This window comes from Microtus pennsylvanicus, chromosome 11, assembly GCF_037038515.1.
Source record: "Microtus pennsylvanicus isolate mMicPen1 chromosome 11, mMicPen1.hap1, whole genome shotgun sequence".
Classification (NCBI taxonomy): Eukaryota; Metazoa; Chordata; class Mammalia; order Rodentia; family Cricetidae; genus Microtus; species Microtus pennsylvanicus.
This window is the reverse complement of record NC_134589.1, coordinates 68,254,290-68,278,433: the sequence shown is the minus strand read 5'-3', so window position 1 is coordinate 68,278,433 and position 24,144 is coordinate 68,254,290. Positions and strand designations below refer to the sequence as shown.

General features: G+C 47.8%; 1 protein-coding gene across 1 annotated transcript in view; it reads left to right on the top strand.

Moving 5' to 3' along the window:
• The window catches only part of Fstl4 (follistatin like 4), a 421,500-nt gene extending 397,570 nt beyond the window's left edge, over positions 1–23,930 (top strand). The window contains exons 10-16 of the mRNA XM_075992673.1: positions 99–233; positions 1,517–1,543; positions 2,833–2,951; positions 4,882–5,031; positions 12,558–12,665; positions 20,797–20,906; positions 22,367–23,930. Of these exons, the coding sequence (XP_075848788.1) occupies positions 99–233; positions 1,517–1,543; positions 2,833–2,951; positions 4,882–5,031; positions 12,558–12,665; positions 20,797–20,906; positions 22,367–23,069 (1,352 nt within the window). The 3' untranslated portion in view covers positions 23,070–23,930. The remainder of the gene's footprint in view (positions 1–98; positions 234–1,516; positions 1,544–2,832; positions 2,952–4,881; positions 5,032–12,557; positions 12,666–20,796; positions 20,907–22,366) is intronic.
• Positions 23,931–24,144: the final 214 nt, after the last annotated feature.

Below are 24,144 nucleotides of genomic sequence, written 5' to 3'. Positions count from 1 at the left end.
GCCTGACATTCTTCAGAGATCCTGAGAAGGTGGTGGGGAGGGCACATGAAAGGGTGTTCCCCTGAGAGCACCACCCTGAGCCACTGTCCCTTCTACAGCCAATGGAACTGAACTCCACATTGGCAGCGTTCGCTATGAAGACACGGGGGCATATACGTGCATTGCCAAGAATGAAGTGGGCGTGGACGAAGATATCTCCTCCCTCTTCATTGAGGACTCAGCTAGGAAGACCTGTGAGTCCACTCTTGGCTCAGACCCTCGCTGAGCTGTTTGGGAGTGTTACGGGGACAAGGGGAGGTGCATTAACTCTCAGGGCCATAGTCACCAACTGGAAACCTCTGAAGCTGGGACAAATCTATTTCCTCTGTGCACAAAGCTAGTTACAGATGGTGACCTTCTCAGGCAACCTAGACAGCTCTGGAAATATAAATGATTGGAGTCTCTGGTCAGGATACAGGGTCCAGGGCCACAAGGAGGCCCAGATAGCCCAGCTGTGCCCCCCGCCTCCTATGTGATGAATGACTGGACACTTGGTCCCAAAAGCCTTCATGCCACCAGGTGCTCCATCCCAGTGGTCCCCTCTCATCTGTGGCTTTTCTTCCTTTGATCCAGAAATGAACCCTTAAGGTTTTTTTATGTGTGCTTTGGTGCACAGGTTCCCAGAAGCCAGAAGAGGGGACCAGATCCCTTGAAGCTGAAGTTACAGGTGGTTATAACCCCCTGATGTGGGATGCTGGGAACTGGACTCTTGTCCTCTGGAGGAGCAGCATATGCTCTTAACCACTAGGCCATTTCTCCAGCCCCTTTAGTCGCTTTTCATCACAGTGTGCTGTACTTATCCTATTGTATGAATAGCTAATCTTGTGCTGCCTGATTTATAAATTGAGCTTTATCATAGGCACACGTGCACAGGAGGAAACAAGCATGAATGGGCTTTAGCACTGTCTGGTACGGGGCTACTGGAGGGTACAGAGCTGGGAGCGGCCCCTGCTCTAGGGTCAAGTGTACTCCTCGTAGCCACTGCTCCCCGGGGGGGTCTGCAGGCAGAATTCATGCCATGGGTGTCATTCAGTTCCTTTCCCGCAGCCAGACTCCAAACTAAGCCTTTGTCATTGAAACAATATTCTTCCTTCAAGTGTCCTGACTGAAAATCAACTTTCCTGGAAGTGACCTAGGAAGTCAGGGAGAGATGCTATGCTATGCACTCCTTATTGTCCACAGAGTCAGGGAGTGCTGGGACCCTGGGACCGAGTTTTAAAGATTTGTTTAGAAAGCAAAGAGGCCCAGAAGTATCCACCTGGGTCTTCCTCGTAGACTGATATCGTTGGTCCAGGGTCGTGAACTGATACTGTTGCTGGGCTGTTGAGAGATGCAGAGTCTTTCAGTGATGAGTTGGTACAAGAATGTCCCTCAATGGACTGAACCAAGAAATCCCAGCAGCAAAGGTCTGACATTGTCCTCTTTCTTTCTCTTCCGGCTGTCTTGCTGCTGCTCTCCAAATTCTTGGCTGCTGCAGTAGCAAACATCTTGTGGCGGGAAGAAGGTACTGAGTGTGACTGTCTTGGGTCGTGTGTGCTTGGTTCCCTTCCCCATCAACCTTGCAGAGCCTGTACGCCGGTGCGGGAGGGGGGTCATAATCAAACTCACATGGCACACACGTGGGCAGATCCAGTCCAGTTTCCTGAGCATGGGGCACTGAGTCTGACACAGTACATGTGAGGGGCGGGTGCCAACAGCAGGGTTGCTGGCTGTGACCCTTGGTACACTGTCTGGCTGCCATGTGCACTCAGCTTGTGCCCTGTGCCTTTTAAGCAATGGCTCACTACTAGGCTGAGGTTACTGCAGAGGGACTCGGGTCTGCACAGTGGATTGCTATGCATTTTAGGTACCTGAGTCACATTAAAGCCACCTTAGAATATAGGACTGGTGGGGGCTACATTCGGATTAAATGAAGCATTGCTCAAACCCCATCTCACCTTGGTGGCTGTATGCTATGCCCTTCTCTGCTGATATTCAAATCTTAGAGGGGGGGACTACAGTAGCCAAGAGGAAGGGCCCACAAGCCTCAGGGCACCCTCAAATCATAATCAGAGAAAGATGAGACCAAACAGCAGCAGCAAAGGAAGCTGGGAGCCCTTTGGAGCCCCATAGCAGAAACTAGATTTCAACAGAACCTTCGGGGGGGGGGCGGATCAGGAGTCTGGGTCTCCTGCGAGGTCGATTGTGTGTTGAATGAGTATTGACTCTCACATTCCCACACACTGAGAGCACTGCACTCAGCCAGAAATGTAGCTGTGTCTACAAGCCCCATGTGGGCTACATTAAGCTGTCAATCTTACGTTGGCTCTTCTGGTGATTGACTTTCAAAGCAGCCCCAGGAGGCTGTGCCCAGACTTGCTGTTTCAGTCCAAGATTTCCAGGTAGGCCATTCATGACAGAGGTGTTTTGGCAAGGTGCCTCAGACAGAGATGCTGTGGGGTAACAATGAGGCACATGCACGTAGATAGCCTCCTAGAATCCTGGAGGGACACCCAGGATTGACTCCTGAGATTGCTGTCAGGCGCTCCCCAGGCTCGACATCTTTCAAGGATGGGGTTCCAGATGCATAGCAGCAGGGATACTGGGTACTGCAGATCTGTAGTGGGCTATAATAGTTCCCAGCCTTGGGGACACTTCTTTACGTCATCCCAACATCCATCAAGAAGTGTTGTGGATGGACTGTCTCCCCTTCCCACCGGGATAGTGTGTCATGTCTTCTTGCCACGCTGCTGTGCCTCGTGGGACCCTACCAGTGGCTAGAAGTTCATGACCACAAGTGTTCACCCTTCCCAGGCCTCAGCGTGGGAAACGTGTTCTATGTCTTCTCCGACGACGGCATCGCTGTCATCCACCCTGTGGACTGTGAGGTCCAGAGACGCCTGAAGCCTGCGGAGAAGATCTTCATGAGTTACGTGAGTTTCTACGGCTGAGGCAGCTTCCGCATCATGCACGGTCAAAATCCAGAGGTCATGCTCCACGTGTGTATGAGAGACTGGGTTTCTTCAGTTCTGGTCATTACATGTGGGTGTGAGTCCAGGCTAAGGGAGATGCCTAAGGCAGGGACTTTTAACTCTCCCTCCTCCATCCAGCAGCTGTGAGGGTCAGGGTCCACTGGGTGTGTGGCCCCTAGAAGTTCATAGTCAGATAGAGGCAGCAAGGTGAACAGACAGCATCTAGACAGGTATTCTTGTGGTAGACTTTGGCATGGGCACACATGAATGAATGCCCAGAGTTCCAGAGGTACTACAAATGAAACATGAAGCCAAGTATGAAGTGACGGGGGCAAGGATGGGGCAGCAGTGGAGGTAACCCCTGGGGGTAGATCCAGAGCAGCCCTCCCCACTGCCATTCTCCGGGGTTTCTCTGCTCTGTGGTTCCCTCGGCCTGCCTATCCCTGAGCTGTAGCACACTGACTCTGGTGGGTGTCAGGTCACAGTCCTGTTCTCCAGGACTTCATAGCATGCTGTGATACCAAGCAGGGGAGACACTAGTGAGAGGGGCCAGGTGTGGGAGGCAGAGTGCTCGGCACACCCTGGAGTTTGAAGGCCTATGAAGAAACCAAAGAGACTAGAGAGACGGGACACGTCTGAGCTGAAGATGCAGATCTAGGTGCCAACTCCTTGTGAGTGTTGTCAAAAGCCGAGGGATGGACAAGGGCATATGCAGTTGGCATGAGAGGGGCATCCAATGGAGTCCTGACCCATCCACAGCTCAGGGGCGGGCAGGCTAAGAGAAACCAAAGACCAGGAGCACAGGGTGACAGAGAAATCCAAGAGAACAGGTTTCACAGAAGGCAGGGAAAACAATGTTCCCATCTTTTAAAACACAAAACAAAAGGACCAGAAGGAAGGAAGGAAAGCAACAAGCTCCTAGTTTTGTATAGAATGAATGAGCAAGACTGGAGAAAAAGAATGAAAGGTTGATTTTAGACATGCACATTTGAGATGCATATTGGTAGACAAGAGGCAGCAACAATTAAGAGTGGAGCCCACACAAGAGGCTTGAAGACAGAAACTCGGTTAAGCACTTTGCCTGCAAGCATGAGGACCCAAGTTAGCGATCCTTGAACCCGCATTAAAAGGAGACGTGGCTGGAAAAATGGCTCAGTGGTTAAGAGTACGTGTTGTTCTTGCAGGGGACCCAGCACTCACATGGTGGTTCACAACCATCTGAAACTCCAGTTCCCAGAGATCCGATGCCCCTACTGGCCTCCAGAGGCATCAGGCACACATGTAGTATACATGTAATCATGCAAGCAAATCTTTTTTTTTTTTAATGTGTGTAATCCCAGCCTGGGGAAACAGAGACAAGCAGATTGTCGGATTCATGGGCTAGCTAGCCTAACCTATTTGATAAACTCTAAGACACTGAGAAACCCTATCTCAAAAATAGTAATAGAAGAATAAGGTGGAAAGCCTTGGGGGATGACATGGCCTCCACAGGCATTGTGCAAACTTGTTCATATATGAACACACACACACACAAACACGCATGCACAAATCTGGGAGTGGTAAATGTCCAGACAGTACATAAAGCTGTAGGTCTCAATGAGATAAACAAGGGAATGGGCTTTAGAGAAGAAATCCAGGAATGGACCCTGGGCCATTCCACACAGAGAGATCCGCAACTGAGCCCACGATGATGTAGTGTTGACCTTGGTGAGGAAGGTGAGGGTCGAGTGATAATTAGTGAAATGGCAGGGCTTGCCTGCCATTTTTGTGTATGAATCCCAAGGAGTTTGGGAAGAGAGAAAAAGGGATCCAGGAGGGTTAAGGGAGAGGGACCCCAAGATGTTGGAGGGGGGCAGAAGAACAGATTACATGGCTGTCTGTCTCCTTACAGGAAGAAATCTGTCCTCACAGAGAAGGAGATGCCACCCAGCCTTGCCAGTGGGCATCTGCAGTCAATGTCAGGAACCGGTACATCTACGTGGCCCAGCCAGCACTGAACAGAGTCCTTGTAGTTGATGTTCAAGCCCAGAAAGTCTTACAGGTAATAGCTCTTGGAAGAAGTGGGAAAGACTTGGAATCCCAGAGCCACCCCTGCTGTGTGCACACTCCCCAGCTTAGCCTGGAAAGAGACTCCTGTGTAACCGTCTATCAAATATAGATTACTATGTGCCCATCATTATTGTAAATGCAAAAAAAAATAGCCATGAATGATTGCACTGGAGTCCCTGGTGCACGATTTTAGTCAGGGAGGCAGAACGCAAAGCCAAGTTTCAGGGTGCCGTAAGAGCGGTGGAAAGCCAGGGTTAATGTGACATCAGGACTGTAAGACTATTGTCTTACCACTGCACAGAAGCCGAGATCTGAATGCCACCTAGGACCCAGGCCATGAAGCCATTGTGCAGTGATGAGGGCCAGAGTGGAGACAGTGAGCTTAGAGATAAACAGAAGCTAGTCCCTCAAGGATCCTGGGGGCCAGCTGGGCTGTAGAATAAGATCAAGGCAGAAGAGAAAGTCATGAAAAGGTTTCTGAGCATCAATACAACTGCTACTTTAAGAACGGCAAGAAGACAGAGCAGGGATGGGTGGAACTTGTTCCAGACACAAGACGGTGGCAGTAGCAGAGGACCATGATGAGAAAATACCAGACTCACTTTGTTGTTTTTAGATCTGTGTGCATGCATGTGAGCGCCAGCTGCTCTATCGCTGGAGTTACAGGCAGTCATGAGCCTACTGCAGTACTGGGAACCTAGCTTCACTCTTCTGGAAAAGCAGCAAGCACTCTTAGCTCCTGAGCCATCTCTCCAGCCCTCCTAAAATTCTTTCTGATGGTTAACTGTAAAGCTTGAGAGGGGATGAAGACAAAAGAAAAAAAGCATTATGTGGGTCTTTCATTAGCTTGAGCATAGAATGGTTACATCATTTATAACATTTGATAGGTTAAATAATGGCCTTCAGGACATTCCATCCCAGAAGACAGAATGCTCCCTTATATAACAAAGGGGACAGTATAGGTATGGCTAAGGATTTTTCAAGTCAGGAGATCCTGAAAGATTCAGGTGGACCCCAACTGCAATCACAGGTATTTGTGTAAGGGGGTGGCAGAGGAAAATTTGACCACAGATAAAGTCATGGATGCAAGGATTGAAGCAAGATGCATTTCAAGGTAGAGAGCAGAGCGTGGAGCAGATGGGAGGGAGATAAAATACAAAATGGTGTCAGATGTTTAAGCAGCTATGTCAAGTAAGCAGGTCTAAGGTCAAAAGAAAGATGGAGGCTGGAGATGCCAACTTGAGCATCATTGCCCTGTGGCCTGATTAAACCTAGAAAACTGGTTGAGATCACCAGACAGGAAAGAGATCAACACAGGCAGCTGTACAGAGGGATTTCAATACAAAACTAAAAGTATAAAGATGAGGAAGGGGTGCCAAAGAATGTTTTCAAGGAAGTGCTATGCCAGAGTGTGTATGCTATTGGAATATCTGTTTCCACACTCTTCCCACACATATCATAGTACACGACTGTAGTGGACTCCAGTGCACACAGATGAGGACACCAGCCTTAACCAAGAAAATATTCCTCCCCTAGGTACAACAACCAATTCGGGGGACAGTAGGTAGATTACTGTCTTTTGAATACCTTTTTCAGTAAAACAGAAGGAAGATTATCATGAAAACTAAGTGTGAGGTTGGATTGACCAGGCACGGGTGCAGGGAATGCTGGGCAATAGTGATTACCCACTGAAGGACTGCGACTAGAAACTTAACCTGAAATCAACCAGCAGAGTGGTCTCTGCCCTGCCCTGTGAAATATGTGTTAAGAACATTTGATATAGCCAGCGCTGTGGTTTGTTCTGGTATATACAACAGGTTTTCAGTTTGATTCCCATGAACAGAAAACACACTGAGTAATTTTTATCTTTTCGAGTATACTAAAGCCTATTTTAAAACAGAGCCCATGATAAACTTTGATAAATGTTTTGTGTTTACTTTACAAGAACATGTATTCTGGTATTAGATGAGCTATTTAATATGTGTCAGTTTTGTCAAGTTGATTCATTGTGCTGTTCAGATTGCCTTTCTCAGGTGATTCGTTTTGTCTGTCTGGTCTATCAACTGCTGAGGTGTGTTTTCAAAATCCACTGTGGCTGTAGAGTTATCTGCTTCTAAGAGTTCTATCCATTCTTACTTTGTCTCTGGTAATGCTGTGAATCTGTTTTATTTTTTAAAAAATAATGTTAGGATGGCTAAACCATTATATATTGGTTTTTCAAAACAGGGTTTCTCTGTATAACAGACCTGGCTTCCTGTAATTTGCTTTGCATACCAGGCTGGCCTCGAACTCACTGAGATCCCCCTGCCTCTGCCTCCCAAGTGTTGGGATTAAAGGTGTGCATCACCACTGCCAGGCTGCTAAATCATATTTTAATTACCATTCTCATGCTACAATTTTCCATCCTTTTACTTTCCAACCTCTCTATGCCTTATATTTAAGATCTTCTTTCATAGCGTCTAAGTTTTTATCTAGCTTAACAATCTTAGTCTTTTACTTAAAATAGTTGACCCATTTATATTTAATATAATTTGTATAGTTGAGTGTTCCTATCATGTTTTTTACCTTATTTAAACTGTTTATGTTGCTTGATTTTGGCTTTGCCAAAGAGTTTTATCCTGCTTTTTTTCCCCTCTATTTATTGAAGTCACATTAGTATCATGGAGACTACAACACACATCCTTACACTGATACTATCACATGCAAATTGTTACTTCGTGTCTTGGCTTCCTTTCTTGCTTCTGTGCTAACATATCCTGACAAAAAGATGTAAGGGAGAAAGAGTATAGTTCTGATTACAGTCCATTATTACAAGGAATCAGGTAGGAAGCTGATGTCCCCAGTCATGTTACATTGATGGTTAAGAGCAGAGAACAGGGCTGGAGAGATGGCTCAGCAATTAAAATCACTGGCTGCACTACCAGAGAACCTAGGTTCAATTCCTAGTACTGACATGGAAGCTCACCACAGTCTATGATTCAAGCAAGCTCCAGGAGATACATGCAGCAAAACACCGATGCACATAAAATAAAGATAATTTTAAAAAAAAGTTTAAAAAGAGCAGAAAACAGTGAATTAGTAAAGGCATGCTTGTGCTTAGCTCACTTTATCCACTCTTAATCCAGAATCCCCTGCCTAGAGAATGGTGCTACTCACAGTGGGAGGGACATCCCGCTTCCACATCATAATCAAGATAATCTGACATAGGCATGCCCAGCTGCCCCTCTCCCAAACGATTCTAACTTACATCAAATATAAAGTGTAGAAGGACTTTCCTTTGGGTCACCAGCTCCCAAATAATGATACAAAGACTTATTAATTATTAAAGCTTGACCTTAGCTTAAATTTGTCACACTAGGTCTTATACTTTAACCCATGTTTTTAAGTCTATGTTCTACAACATGGCTTTTACCTCTCTCCCATTCTGTGTGTCTGGCTTGTTCTACATCTCCACAGCATCTCCTGTGGGTCTCGATCATCCTCTTCCTCTCTCTGCCAGGAAGTCCCTTCTATCTCTCCTGCCTAGCTATATAAGTTGTTCAGTTTTTATTACACCAATCACAGCAATACTTCACAGTGTCCAAATATCCTACAGCAATAAAGGTTAACACTAACCATCACACTTCATTTCCTCAACAATGGTAAAATACTAACTCCTTTAACCTTCTTGCTGCCTTTTGTATTATTATATATTGTTATTGTGTATGAATATATATACATACATATATCCAGGCAATCACTGATATTTACCCAAATATTTACTTTCTAGTCCACTTTATTACTGAGGTAGGTGGTAGTTGTTCTGACAACGTGTCACTCCATAGCCCAGGCTAGCCTTAAACTCACAATCCTCCTGCCTCAGCCTCCAAAGTGTTGGAATGAGACCATTTTTATTAGTTCTTCTGCTGGCAACAGATCTCAGTTTTGTTTGATGTGAAAATACTTTCTCTTTATTTCTGAATAATTCTAGCTGACAGTTACTTTCCTTCAGCATTTTAAGATGCCATCCATATCTTCCCCTGTTGCTGAACCAACTGTATTTTCCCTCTCTCCTTCTCTGAGTTCCTCTCTGGTTAGTACTCTAACTGCAATGTTTCTCATATGGAGATCTTTGTATTTATTCTAATTAGAGGTCTCCAGAGGCTCTTGAGTTTGTGGACTGAACATTTAACAGATGGGAAAATTCTCAGCAATTATGTCTTTAAATATTCTGCTGTCCCGTGCTCACTTTCTTCCTGAGGAGCCTGTCTTTAAAATGTTTGCCTTTCCATTGTACCCACATCTTCTCCTCTTTCAGTCTTGTAAGTCCTACAGTGTGTCTTTCAGTTTGCTAATCCTACCTTCTCCTTCTGTTTCTGGTTATATCAGAAATTCATTTTTAGCTTCAAATTTTCTATTTAATTCCCAAATTCTTTTTTGGTGTTGTTTGTGGTTTTGGTTTTTTGAGACAGGGTTTCTCTGTGTAACAGCTCTGGCTGTCCTGGAACTTGCTTTGTAGACCAGACAAACCTCAAACTCACAGAGACCAGCCTGCCTTCAGAGTGCTAGGATTAAAGTCATGTGCCACCACCCCAACCCATCCCTGGCTGCAAATAAATTCTTAATTGTCTTCTTGTGGCCCTTCACATTATGATTTTGAATACTAAAAAGACATCTGCCTCTTGAAATGCCTAGCGATTTTTTTTTAATCTAAACAGTCTACGTATTTTTAAGTTGGAAAGTGTTTAAATGGCTGTCATCCATTGGAAAGGATTTACCCTTTCATGAGCTAGGCAGAAAGAGGAGCAAGTTGATCATTTTAAAATTTCTCTAGGGCCAAGTCTGCTCAGTCCATCCCCTAATCCTGGGGCTTTTAACTCAGGCTCTTGCTCCTGCCAGACTCCAGCAGCTCAGCATAGCGAGACTATGGGAAATCCCGTGCTGAGTTTAATCAATGTCTGGCTTAGTCTTCAGCTCCCTCTCCCACAGCACTGAGTAAGAGCATGAAATCTCACAGGAAGGGATGGGAAGGGAAGACAATGGCTACTGTCTAACACCTAGGAAATTCTGATAATAAGTAGGATGAGTGGAGAGAGATCTTTAACGAAAAAGTTGAAGGACTGGAAGATGGCTCAGCCGTTAACTTCCTCAGATGATAGCATTACTGTGGCACGAAAACCTCCAAGTAGGATTACGGCAGCGCTAGGTGCCTGAGCCTTTGGTAAATGTACCAGTTACTTGTCTTGTTGCTGTGACCAAATGCCTGACACGAAGCAGCTGAAGGGAGAGGGTCCAGTCTGTCCCAGCAGCAAGCATCTCCAGTGGGAAGTAGCTGGCCATCTTGAGTCCACAGTCAAGAAGGCGATAGATGGATGCTGGTTCTCAGAACGCCTTCTCCTGCTTCCCTTTCCAGTCAGCCTTGAGCCCAGGCTGTGGAAGGCTCATATTCTCCTCTCCAGAACACGCTCATAAGTGTAGCTCGAGGTGTGTCTCCCGGGGGATTTCCAAAACCAGTCCAGATGAGAGTGAACACTGACCACCACAATAAGCGGAAGCGGGGAGACATGCAGGGCTCACAGGAGGCTACATCACCCTTGAGGGTCAGTCAAGGCTAGTAATTAGGACTCTCCTTGGGACTCAGGTAGGTGTTATCAGAAGCGAGACTCTAGGGACAGTGGGGATAGAAGAGGGAACACATTTCAGCAGCAGGGAGTGAAATCGCAAGTTCAGTTCTGCACATGTGGGTGAGATCCTCAACAGAGAAGACCTGAGACATAGCAGCTCTTGGTCAGGAGGAAGTGGAGAAGCCAGGGAGGCCAATGGAGTATCTCTAAAAGGCCGTTGTGAACACATAACGTCCTGCAATGCTAAGAGGAGGGTCATGAAGTGACAAATGAACTTTAGAGGAGGCCTGGGACACCTCACCACAGGGATGGGAGCAGAAAATGAGAAGCAGGTAGGGGGCTCAAAAGACAGCTATTTAGCAAAGTTTGTGTGGACAAAGATGGTCATTTTCTCCCATGGACTAACAAAGCTAGAATATGGATGAAAGTGAAATTTCAGAAATTATGTTGATGAGGTATAAGCTATAATGGTGAAGGAAGTGGAGGAAAAGTCATTGAAACCATGGAGAAAGGGATTTGGGGACACGTGCTGGCTAGTTTTATATCAGCTCGACACAAACTATAGCCATCTGAGAGGAGAGGAGGAGGCCTCAACTGAGAAAATGTCTCCATGAGATGGTGCTGTAGGCAAGCTGCCTATCAGTTATTAATTGGTGATCAATGGGGGAATTCCCAGTGCATCATGGGTGGGGACACACCTGAGCTGTTTGTCCTAGGTTCTATAAGAAAGCAGGCTGAGCAAGTCATGAGGAGCAAGCCAGTAAGCAGCACCCCTCCATGGCCTCTACATCAGCGCCTGCCTTCAGGCTCCTGCCTTGTTTGAGCTTCTGTCCTGACTTTCTTCTATGATGAATAGTGATATCGAAGCCTAAGCCAAGTCAGCCCTTTCCTTCCCCAAGTTGCTTTGGTCATGGTGTTCCATCACAGCAACAGTAACCCTAAGATAGGGCTCACCCATATGGATTTGAAGGCATCAAATTTGGTGGCCAATTGGGCAGAAAAGATGGCGGAGAACCTGTGTCTGCCTCTTCACTGAGCATGGGGGTTATGAAAAGAGCTGGTGGTTCACAGTCCATTATTAAAGATCATTAAAGAAGATTTTTGTAGTATAAAAGCTGCACTGTGGGGCTGGAGAGATGGCTCAGCGGTGGAGAGGACTTGTTGATCTTGCACAGGAGTTGAGCTTAGTTCCTACCACCCACATTAGGTGACCCACAACCACCTGTAACTCCAGTTCTGGGGTCCAAAACCTTCTTTCTGACCTCCTCAAGCATCTGAACTCACATGCAACATACACATAATTTTTTAAGAGATCTACATTCTAAAAGGAAAAGAGCATTCTTGTGCCAGGGCCTTGGGAGAAGCTATGGCCTCAGCAAGTAGCAGACTTTCAGCTGCTGCCATTTAAAAAGGGAGTGTGTACCTGCTTGATGTCTTGAGTCCAGAGCCTTCAACTGCTGGATGTGCGACAAAGAGGCTGCACAGGGTGGGACAAAGGTCAGAGCTGGGTAGCAACTCAGATGATCCTGGGAAAGGACCAACCCACCAGAACCCGGATGGATGCTGAGGGTCCAAGAGGCCCCTAAGGCTCTAGGAAGACTAAAAAGAGTCCCCAGGGCTGGCTCTTGAGTGGAAGTCTTAGAGCCTCTGTGCTCAGTCTCTTCCTGAGTTGTCCCTAGGATACTTTAGGTGAGATATAAGCAAGAAACTAAGTTCTTCAAAGAGACAACTCATTGAGTCGCTTGTCCTCTGAGGACAAAGCCCATGGGACGACTTCTACACTAGGTTTCCAAGCAGGATAATGGGCAAGGGTTCGAGGCCAGCTTCCCTAGTGAAATAACCACATACGTGAACGTCCAGAATGAGCATCGTGTCAGCCTCAGCAATGACCAACTTGTCACTATTTCTTTTCAAGTCCATAGGTGTGGACCCTCTGCCAGCTAAGCTGTCCTACGACAAGTCACATGACCAAGTGTGGGTCCTGAGCTGGGGGGACGTGCACAAGTCCCAGCCAAGCCTGCAGGTACGTGGAGTATGTTGAAGTTGACACGCAGCCTCTAGCAGGATTCTGTTGCAATAAAACCATTGTCCTGTGCTCCCCTGGGTGGCCATCTATTCAAACTGTTTCCACAAAGGCTTGAGAAGGAAGCAGGAAACAGTATGAGTAAGCTTTACCTGCCCATCTAAGAAACTCTCAGTTGACAAACTGTCTAGAGCAGAGTGGCCCATAGGCATGCCCATGGGTGAATAGTCTTAATTGTTAAATTGAAGTAGAGGATCCAGTCCACTGTGGGAGGCACCATTCCCTATACAGGTGGTTCTAGGCTGTTTAAGAAGGCTAGCCAAGTATGAGCATGTACCCAAACCAGCAAGCAGCGGCCTCCAGGCTCCTGCTTAAGTTCTAGCCTTGACTTCCCTCAAAGAGGAACTGTGACTCAGAAGTATGAGCCAAATAAATCTTTTCCTTCTTAAATTTCTTTAAGTCCGAATATTTTATTATACCACTAGAAGGAAGCCAGAAACTGCCTCCAAGCAATGTTCCCATTAGGCAATTCACAGGGCATCTTCAACCAGGACTGCAGCTGAAAAGAATGTAAAATGAATCAAATTCTAATTTCATGACAACCCAGTCCCTACCCAGCTGTATCACACCTGCTTCTCCTGACTCAGTAGCTCTTAGGGACAGATAGGATGTCTCTAGAGTCCAGACAGCAAAGAGGAAGACAGGATTTTCTTCTCCTTTGAATGAGCAGACCATCTAGACAGCAGTGCTAAGCCATAAATGTGGGTTTTTTTTCCATTTATTCTCTGTTGTTACAACACAATGCCTGAAGCTGGGTGATGTAAAAAGGAAAAGATCTATCTTCTCTCACGGTTTTCTCTGAGACCAAGCAGCCCTATCTGGTCAGCTTCTGGCAGGAGGGGCAGCAATGCCGCCCGCCATCACGGTGGACATGAAAAGGGAAGCAGATGGGTGAAGAAAGGGTACACGTGCCAGCAGGTGAAGAGAGGGGCACGATGCTCCCATTCTTGTGAGAACTCACCCATCCTAGGGGGCTGCATTAATATCTTCAGGAGAAGAGAGATCTGTGAACCGATAGAGCCCAAGAAGGTCCCACCGCCTCTCAACGTCACAGCATTGGCGGCCATGGCACAACATGAGTTCGGTGGAGACACACTCTATTGAAACTATAGTTGTAACCAATAAACAGGGGCAGCAGCCTGCATGCTTAAACTCACAGACTATGTGCTCACAGTGTGCTAGGCCACAGAGAGTTAAGTCATCTGCCCATGGTCCTGGCCCACTCAGCATGGCTCTGAAGCCCCTACACTGTACCTCCCCTGCTTCCTGAGAAGAGGCTAGGCTCTGCTGATCTGTAGAAATCCTCCCCACACCAGCTAGGGAGGTTTGACACTACCTGGCCCTGCCTCTCTCCCCAGGGATCCACTAAGCCCTATGAAAAAGTCACTTGATGGTCAACTCTGTTCTCCTAAAAAGCAGTACACAGAACCTTCTGCATACAGGGAGGAGTTAACGCATTGCATGCCCATGAATGATTTGGGCCACTAGGGCTGACTGTCTTTAGAACCCACAGAAGTACATGGAGACAGCTCAGCCCTCTTCTCCTCCCAGCCTTTGCTGGACCCAAGAGGGAAGTTCCAGTGACCCTGACAATGCAAAGAGCTTACCAAAGGTCCTGGAGCCAAAATAAAGGTCGCTGAGAACAGAAAATGAGCTGGAAGAACTGCGGGAGACTCTCTTACTCCTTTTTCTCTGTCACCAAATGCCCTCTGAACCACTTGCGGGAACAGCCCATCACAGCAGCAGGAAAGCCTCCCAGGTGTGGCAGTAGGAGGGGATGGCTACCTGCTCACATCTCAGTGGCTAGGATGTGGACAAGGGTACCATAAACAGCGTAAGGCTGTACTCATCAAGGTCCTCCCTCCCTCCAGCAGCCTGCTTTCTCCAGTGATGTGTCACCTCCCAACACAGCGTCACCAGATGAAGACCAAGTGTTCAAACCCATAAGTGTGTGGGGGCCATGGCACAACCAAACCACAACAGGGACAGATTTCCCGAGAACACTAAGAATGAAATCCAAAGAGGGGGTCACCAGAAAATTGGTCTTATTTCAACTAAAAATGAATGAAACCAGCTTCCAAGTTTAAAACTAAGTGATTTAGAAAGAAAAAAAATGTATCCTTATGAAGTAGCCTGAAAGAAAAAGGAAATCTTCCTGAAGAGAAAAACCTATGAAGGTTTGGAGATGTGGGGCAGGATCCTGTAACACCCAGAGAGGAGGGTCACAGTTGGAATAGAATCAAACATTAAATATGCTAGGCATGATACTATTCACCTATAATCCCGGCACTTGGGACTCTGAGGCAGAAGGATGTCCGTGAGTTCCAGGACAACCAGGGAGATATAGTGAGACTATCAAGAAAGGAATCTAACAAGTTTGGAATATAATTGTTGAGTCAAAGAACTGTAATGATGCCGGGTGGTGGTGGTGCAAGCTGGATCTCTGAGTTGGATGACAGCCTGGGCTACAAAGTGAGTTCCAAGAAAGCCAGGGCTACACAGAAAAACCCAATCTCAATAAAAAAGAACTGTAATCATGTGGGTTCAACAAGATCTAGGACTGGAGAGAGGGCTCAGAGAGTAAGGGTGTTGTCACACAAGCCTAAGTGCCAGGGTTCAAATCCCCAGATGCTGTGTAAATGTGGAAGAAGAGAACTGATTCCACAAAGTTGTCCTCTGCCTCCCCCCCCCCACATGCGCCATGGTGTGTGCATGTATGCACACACTCATTCTCAAAGAGAGGGCTCTACACATCCCAGTCCTAAGTGATGAGAAGCAATATATCTCTTGTTAATTCTTTGTAAAATTCTAGAACTCCAAGAAAGAAACTCTGACAAGGGAAGCCCTTTGGGGTTGGAAAACAAATCACCCATAAAAAACAGACAACCAGGTTGACATTAGATTTCCCCACCCCCTGTAACAGTAGCTGAAAATCTGGAATAGCAAAGAGCTGAGCATTCGAAGTCTTGTCCCAGCAAAGACCCTACTTACTGGGGAAGACAAGAGGCTGTGTGAGCACCCAGGGTCTCAGCACTAGAGAAACATGAGGGGACATCAAGGGAAGATATAAAGCAAGCATCAGATGAGCCAGACATTATCACAGTGTAGAGAGAGACATTATCACAGTGTAGAGAGAGAGGAGGCACAGCACTGAGGACTAAGGAGGGAAACACCTGGAAATGTATGTACTAAGTAAAGCCGGAGACTTGGGGCCTGAAAGAGAAATAAAAATATATACTAAGTGTCACTTATTGTAATCAATAGTGGGTGGAGGCAGGGCAGAGTGAACATGTAAGTCTCACTTTGTTGGGATAAGAAGGGTGGGGAAAATGCTGGAGCATGAATATCCTATTTCTCCAACTATCTCTTTTTATTTTTGGCTTGGTTTGGTAATTTGAGGCTGGGTTTCTCTGTGTTATAGTCCTGTCTGTCCTGGAACTCACTCTGTAGACCAGGCAGGCCTCCAACTCACAGAGATCTGCCTGCCTCTGCCTGCCTCTGCCTCCCAAATGCTGGAGTTGAAGGCATGAACCACTACCACCTGGCTAAAATTTTTTTAATGATGTTTTTATGTGCATTGTTGTTTCGCCTGGATGTCTGTTCAAGGGTATCAGACATCCTAGAACTGAAATCACAGACAGCTTCGTGAGCGGCTGCATGGGTGCTGGGAACTGAACTCAGGTCCTCTAGAACAGCCAGTGCTCTTAACTCCTGAGCCATCTCTCCAGCCTACTGTATTTTTTAAAGGCAAAGATGTGCCATGGGTATGGGGTGTAACTATAGGTGATGCCCTTCTCTGACAAGCACAAAACCCCAGATTCCTTCCCAAGAACTACAGAAAACCATACATGGCAGTGTATGTCTGTAATCTCAGAACTTGGGAAGTAGGGGCGCGAAGATCAAAAGTCCAAGGTCAGCCTCCACTCCACAGTGAACTGGAGGCTAGCCTGGGCTACTTGAGAGAGACCCTGTCATTTATAAATAATATTTATAAATAAATAAATAGAATGGTTTGATGGGGCTTTAAGAAGAAAATTATTTGATATAATTTGTTTCTAAGAAATATAAAGCCAAGCTTGGCGACGCTGACACAGCTACTCAGGAGGTCAAGGAAAGAGGGTCATGAATTCAAGGCCTGCTTGGATAGTAAAGTGAGTTCAAAGCCAGCCTGGGCAACTTAGCCCTTGCCTAAAAAAAGAACAAGAAATGGGGCAGAGCAATAGCTCAGTCACTATAGTGCTTGTGTTGCAAGCACTGTGACCTGACCACACCCCAGCCCATGGGGCTAAAAAATTAATATGGTGCCAGCAGGACAGCTAAGTGAAGACACCTTCCACATAAGCTCCAGCAGTTCTGTCTCTAGAACTCACAGCAGAGGGAGAGAAACCGACCCCCACATTCATTCCTGCAGGCTCTCACACAAAACCAAGCTGGAGGCTCTGGGGAGACAGGATGGTTCCTGGGACTCTCTAGCCAGCCAGCCCAGCCTGCAGAGCAAATTCCGGTCAATTCAAGAAACTGCCTCAAAAATAAATAAGGGAGATCTATAGCTATAGAGGTTGCTCAGTGGTTAAAGCACTGGCTGCTCTGGCTAAAGACCTAGATCTGGTCCCCAACAGCATGGTAGCTCACAACTATCCGTACCTCCAGTTCCAGGGGTCTGATGCCCTCCCTCTTTTGACCTCCACAAGCACCAGGCATGCACACGGTACACACCCACATGAGCAGGCAAAAACGTCTTGTACGAAAAATAAATATCTAAAGTATATTTTAATTTTTCAAAGGAGGGTGTAAGAACACTCAAGGCTGACCTCTGACCTGCACATGTGCATGTGTGCATTTCCTAGAACGCAGCTCCCTGCTAGAATGTTTTCTTGGCACATACAAGGTCCTAGGTTTAGTCTCCATTACCAAAAGGGGCGGAAGACATGAAAGAAATAAAGAATTACAGTAGAAGTTATAAAAGGAGAGACCTCAAGACTTGAAACAGTGATAGCAGTTGATCAAAGGGATGCTCGGGAGAGAGAATGCGAGCACCGGGTGAGGTGGCTTCGAACTGAAAAGCTGTGGACAGCAGGAGAGACTTTCATGATGATGAATAGTTATGTGCCTGACAATGTAACTAAACGCATAAAGCAATGATTAAATATAATATAGCTTGATCAAAGATAGGCCTAAATCGTACATACCAAGTAGAGAAAATAACACAGGAGGAAAATCCATCGACACAGACAAAGAGCTAATTTAATATATAGGAGACAGCTCATCTAGTAGAATTCTTGCACGTACATATAGATACAAAAGTATTTCACTAATCGAAGGTTTTGTAAAATTAGATGTTGTGGGCTGTGCTATCTGATAACCAGAAAGCAGCCCGGGTGCTGGAGAGAGGGCTCAGCAGTTGGGTCCTTGCCACTGTTGCAGAGGGACCTGAGTTTTGTCAGGAGACCAATAGCCACCTACGACCTGCGCTCCAAGAGACCTGATGCCCTCCTCTGCCCTCTGCACGCATACAAACACACACACACACACACACACATGCGTGCATGCACAAACACACACACACAATTTTTTTTAAATAACTTAAATAATGTGCCTAAATACAGATGAAAAGCTGTACATAGCCATGCACACCTATGGCACTGAAACTCTGGATGTTGAAACAGAGAGATCGGGAGTTCAAGGCCAGCCTGGGATAGATAGTGAGACCCCGTACCCCAAATCTAAAACACAAGCAATGAAAAAGGCTGCAGGTGTGGGCAAAGATCGGGTTGTTGATCCTTGAAAAGCAGTAGAAGCATACTCTACCATTCCTTCTAAATAGTCATTATTCGGGTATTTGTTAAATTCTGCCCTGGCTGTGTGGAAGTGAGTCCATGCATGAAGCCCATCCCCACGCTCACCTCCTAAGGCATCATCACCAATTCTACCCAGTTCTTACTCCGGGCCCAGCTTTCAGTGCCTCTAGCTTGTCCCCCTAGATGTTACTTCTCAGCAGGCATTGTTCATCCACCTAAGAGATGCTCAGCATTTGTCACCTCCCTTCTATCCAGATAGCCCCTCATGCTACTAGGCCATCTGTGGCTCTCTCCTGAGCTGAGCCCACAGAACTAGGAGATCTTCAGAATTATCTCTGTGGCATCTGGGGGCTCAGCTATGTGCCAGGACCCAAGGCCAGGGCAAGAGAACCTCAGGGCTCAGAGAAATAAGGTTGACACACTGTGTCAGCTCAATGGTCCATGGGGCTGTGTTTGATGAAGTCACCTCTGAATATAGGGTGTCAGGGTGGTGAGGCGTGAATGACACTGACCGATGACAGCCTGTAATTTTCCATCTCTATTATAAGCTGAAATGACAGGCCTGGTATCAAGCAGCGATTGCACCCTGCCTTGGAACGCTCAGCCACATTTCCCAGAGACGCTCGTAGACACAGTGTCTAATCCTTGTATTTTCTTAATGCCCAGTTCTATGAGCTTTTCTCCCATGAACTTGTCAAGAAAGCATCATGCTGCCATTTGTTAAATAGAAAAATCACAGGAAAGCCTGCTCCTCGCAACTTCCAAACCCCTTGGGGACCAGAAATCACAGCGTGCACCCCTCTGCTCCAGCACCGTGCCTGCTGACATCCCTCACCCCCAAGGCTAGCATGGAGGTACACAAAGATCCCAGCCTCAAACCTGCCTGAACAGGCCAGCCAGCTGCTGTTTGCTCTGTCATGAAAGTGACAGCCAGAAGGCAGACCCCCTTCCTCCAAGGCAGAAGTGCTCAGTGCTGCAAGCTGTGTGCTCAGCAGGCCCCTCCTGCGGCTGCCCTTGTCCTGTAGGCTGGCATTGGCAAAAAAAAAAAAAAAAAACCAAAACCTGGATCCTTTCTGTTACTGCCATGGCCACAATATGATGAAGAAAAAAAAAAAAGAACGTGTCCTTTGTTGGTTGAGAGTTGGAGGTCAGCTTCCTGTCCCTAGTGCCCTTGAGCTAAAATTGCCTGTGAGCTGGCCAAGCCCATGCGGTAGTATAGATCTACCTTTCCAGGCAGTGGCCTAAAACCTATGGATCGATGACCCTGTACAGAAGGCGGGGGGGTCATGGGCTGCCTTGAATAGCCCTTAACCAAGTGACTTCCCACGGGGCACCCAGTTTTGACTCACCCTTAGTCTAACCTCTTAGACTAACTTCTCCCACCACCAAGCTATCCTTGCCCCGACTCAACACACCAGGGACACACACCAGGGGTTAGACCTGCTTGCTTTTTGCCAAGTCTACAGGGCAAAAGCATTGCCTGTGGGGAAACAGAGGCAACCATGATCCAGTTTGTGCAAAGCATGGGGCTGGATTTCCAATCCCCAGAGCCCACATTTAAAAAAAATAAAAACAAGTCAGGCATGGTGATACACACTTGTAATCCTGTGCTGAGAAGGTAGGAACTAGCAGGGCCCTGGGGCTTACTAGCCAGCCAACTTAGCCTATGTGATGAGTTACAGCTCATTGGCTCAAACACACCAAGTAGACAGCACATGAGAAATGATACCCGACGCTGACCTCTGGCCTCCATTAGCATATGCACACCTGTGCACACACTCGTGCTTGCCCCATACAAACAAATACTCAGAAACACTAAATGTGTGCAATAATTTCCTAGTACATCAGTCCATTGTTCATTCTCTCCCCCTTTCCCTGGGGTTGAGCAGAGATGCAAACACTAGAAGCGCCTGTCCACAAAGGAGTTGTCTCTGAATATGTTACCTTACTCTGGAGGGACTCTTCCTTGGAAACCCCAGCACCATTCCCTAGGTCTTCACCCCACCCTCCTGCAGGAAGACAAGAAGCAGATAGCCAGGTTGGACTGAAGAGGGGTGGCCAGTCTGGGCCTTTACTTCCTCCCCCAGGAAGAAAAGGTGCCCAATCTCCACGTTCCCAAACAGCTCCCACTTGGCTCCTGTCCCTTTCCTGAGACTAGGGTTTGTCCACCATATATCTCACCATCTGTGGGGTCTATAGTTGAACATGCACATGTCCAGCTCTCCAGCCTGCTCCTGAATGGACCCCCACAATAACCCCTCTCTGTGTTACAGGTGATCACCGAAGCCAGTGCTGGCCAGGGCCAGCACCTCATCCGAACGCCGTTTGCAGGAGTGGACGACTTCTTCATACCCCCAACCAATCTCATCATCAACCACGTCAGGTAGGACTGGTCTCCCCACCCCTGCAGGCCATGCTCAGTCCCCATCTACCTGGGCAGTCATGCGCCCCTCTCTCCCTCCCAATACTTCCTGATCTGCCTCCCTCTCTGGCAAAGCAGACCCAGAGCCTGGTCGCCCTGCTAAGCATACCTTCTAATTAAAGAGAGTTCACGGTCCCCAGAGTCTTTAGGGACTGGCCCCTCTCCTTCCTTTCTCATTTCCTAGAGCTCCCACAAGCTCTGCAAATGTCCCCTGCTGTGTCATCAAGTCCCCAAAGACCTCACTTTGTATGCCTCTGTGAACTGACATCAGACTCAGTCTTCAAGAAGAAATGACTCATTTTTCACACTGATGCTGGGCACCTTAAGAGGACAATAGCCTCCCTCAGAACTCAGTTCCTGCAGAGCCTCAGGGCTCAAATGCATACATGAGACCCCTACCAGGACTCCAGCCAGGAGCCGTGAGGTGTAGATGCTCCTGAGTGGCTCTTAAGTTCCTCTTAAGAGCATCATCTTCTCCCTTTATGGATGCTTTAAAGTTAATGTCTGGGACATTTTGTCCACTCTGGAGATGCCTTTTTTTCTCCAGGGAAAATTATAGAAACAGATTCTCCTATTCCTTTAGGTACATGCATTCAGCACCGAAGGCCTTTGTGAGCCAGACACTAGGTGCAGATCTCGGGGGACGTCCCTCCTGGAGTCAGACTTTCCTATACTTGCAGTCAGTCTCCAACAGACTTTCAGAAAGCCAGAGCAGCTCAAGTCCCATCTGCTTGAGCTCCCTCTCGGATCTGATCTTCCCACCTATCCTGGGAAGAGCAGCGCTCTATTTTATAGAGTTCCTGAGGCTCAGAGAGGCAAGGTCCTGGGCTCTGCAACCAAAGGGCATCCCAGCAGCACCAGGCCAAGTGACATCTGGGGCAAAAGTTGCCCTGAGGTTCTTCTTGCCCACATCATGGATGCCAGAGGGGAGACTACACTATGGATTCCTCCCCCAACATCAGGACCATAAATAGGAACTCTGTCCTTGTTTAGCTGTGTCTTCGAATTATGACTTTCCAGACAGCTCAGGAGCAGGCACATTGACAAGTGTCCTCGTGACAGGCAAGAGTCAGTCTTTTCCTGCAAACCCAGATCTCCATCCCAGCTAACCGAGCTAGGGAAGTGGACCCAAAGTCACCTCCAGAGAGAAGCCACTGAGGGTCATTCTCCTGCCCTTCAAAAGCATTTTCCAAGGATGAGTGGGTTTTGCAAACATGCAAATCCACAAACATTATATTCAACTGTACGTGACTGAAGAGTATAGACATCCCCTGCAGAATGATAGATCTTATTAGTAGACCATTAGATGACTGAAGCGTTAGGATGCTATCATTTAAAACAAATGACAGATCCCCTGCCCCCAACAGCGACCTCCTACTCTCCGACCCGTGGCTCTCTGACTTCCACTGCTCTCCTTCCAGGTTTGGCTTCATCTTCAACAAATCTGACCCTGCCGTCCACAAAGTTGACCTGGAGACTCTGATGCCCCTCAAGACCATCAGCCTGAAGCACCATAGCTGCACGCCTCAAGCCATGGCACACACCCACCTGGGCGGCTACTTCTTCGTGCAGTGCCGGCAGGACACCCCTACCTCCACCAGCCCACAGCTGCTCATTGACAGTGTCACAGACTCGGTGCTGGGCCCTAACACTGACGTCACAGGCACCCCCCACGTGTCCCCTGATGGACGCTTCATCGTCAGTGTCTCCAACAAGGGCCCCTGGCTACACGTGCAGGAGGTCACAGTGCGGGGGGAAATCCAGACCCTATATGACCTCAAAATAAGCCCGGGCGTCTCAGACTTGGCGTTTCAGCATTCCTTCACGGAAGGCAATCAGTACAACGCCTACGCCACTCTCGACAAGGAGCCGGACCTGCTGTTCCTCGAGCTGTCTACCGGGAAGATGGGGAGGCTGAAGAACCTAAAGGAGCCACCCACCGGGCCAGCCCCACCCTGGGGTGGACCTCGCAGAATCCTGAGGGACAGCGGGCTCTTTGGACAGTACCTCCTCACGCCCGCTCAAGAGTCGCTGTTCCTGATCAATGGGAGACGAAACGCCCTGAGATGCGAGGTGTCGGGCGCAAAGGGTGCGGCCGCAGTGGTGTGGGTCGGGGAGGTATGAAAGGGTCCAGGAAGGAACCGAGCTCGGGTCCAGGAGTACCACCTTAGTCCTGACACCACAGCCTCGACCAGGCGCACTGTACATTTTCACAGACAAAAAAAGCCAAACCCTGTACTTCGCTTTGTGGTTCGACACTGATCTCCTTGCAAGTTCCCTAGTAGAAGGTACACACAGCAACCAAGATCCGGGGGTTTCCATTCAGAAGTATGATGTAACGCCTTGAGCCGTGGCGAGAACACATGCTGCTGCTGTGTGCAAGGAAATCATCTCTGTTCCTGGCTGCACACCACGTCACCTGGGGACATCACAGAAGCGAGGGATCCTGCTGCCCAGGCTGACACTTCTGTCCGTTGCCTTCACATAGTCATTATCCTAACCCGCCAGCCCCAGCCAGTGCCCTGCAGGAGTAGCCCCGGCAGCAGGGTTGAGCAGGGCTGTCCCTCTTAGCAGGCTAGCCTCCTACCCCTGCTGGGGACCTCACATGCTCCGTCCTGGACGCTGCTTGCTTGCTTTTCCAGCCGAGTGCTATACCCCTGAGGGAGAGCCTCTGAAACTTACTACACCTTGGGGGATGGGAAATCACTTGCTTTATTTTGGAATTTTTTGATTAAAACTAATTTTTTTATAATCTCAGATGTGAGGACACAGAGAGATGCTCTCCAAGGTCCAGCTATATTCTTCCCTGCCTTAGGCCAAGTCTCCGAGGGGAGAGGGTCCCAACGGTACATCCCATGTGCAGAAAAAATAGACACCCAAGAAATAGCACCCCTCTGCACCATTGTGTTGGCCCAAGTGCAGTCCATAACCACCATGTTAAAATCCACGCTGGGACCCCAAGAGACCGAGCTGAGCCCCATGTGCCTGCTCTTCACCACAGAAAGGCAACACGTTATTAAGGATGCCTAACGCACCAGCAGAAGTCCAGACCCAGGGCAGGCCAGGCTTTCCCGGTAAGGTGTAGGCAGCCTCTGGGTTCCGTCCAGAAGCCATGAGTGCCATCCATCCAGAGCCCTAAGGCTGTGTTTCTGCAGGAGCAGTCGGCACTGATGCCTCAGCCCCTGTCACCACACTGCAA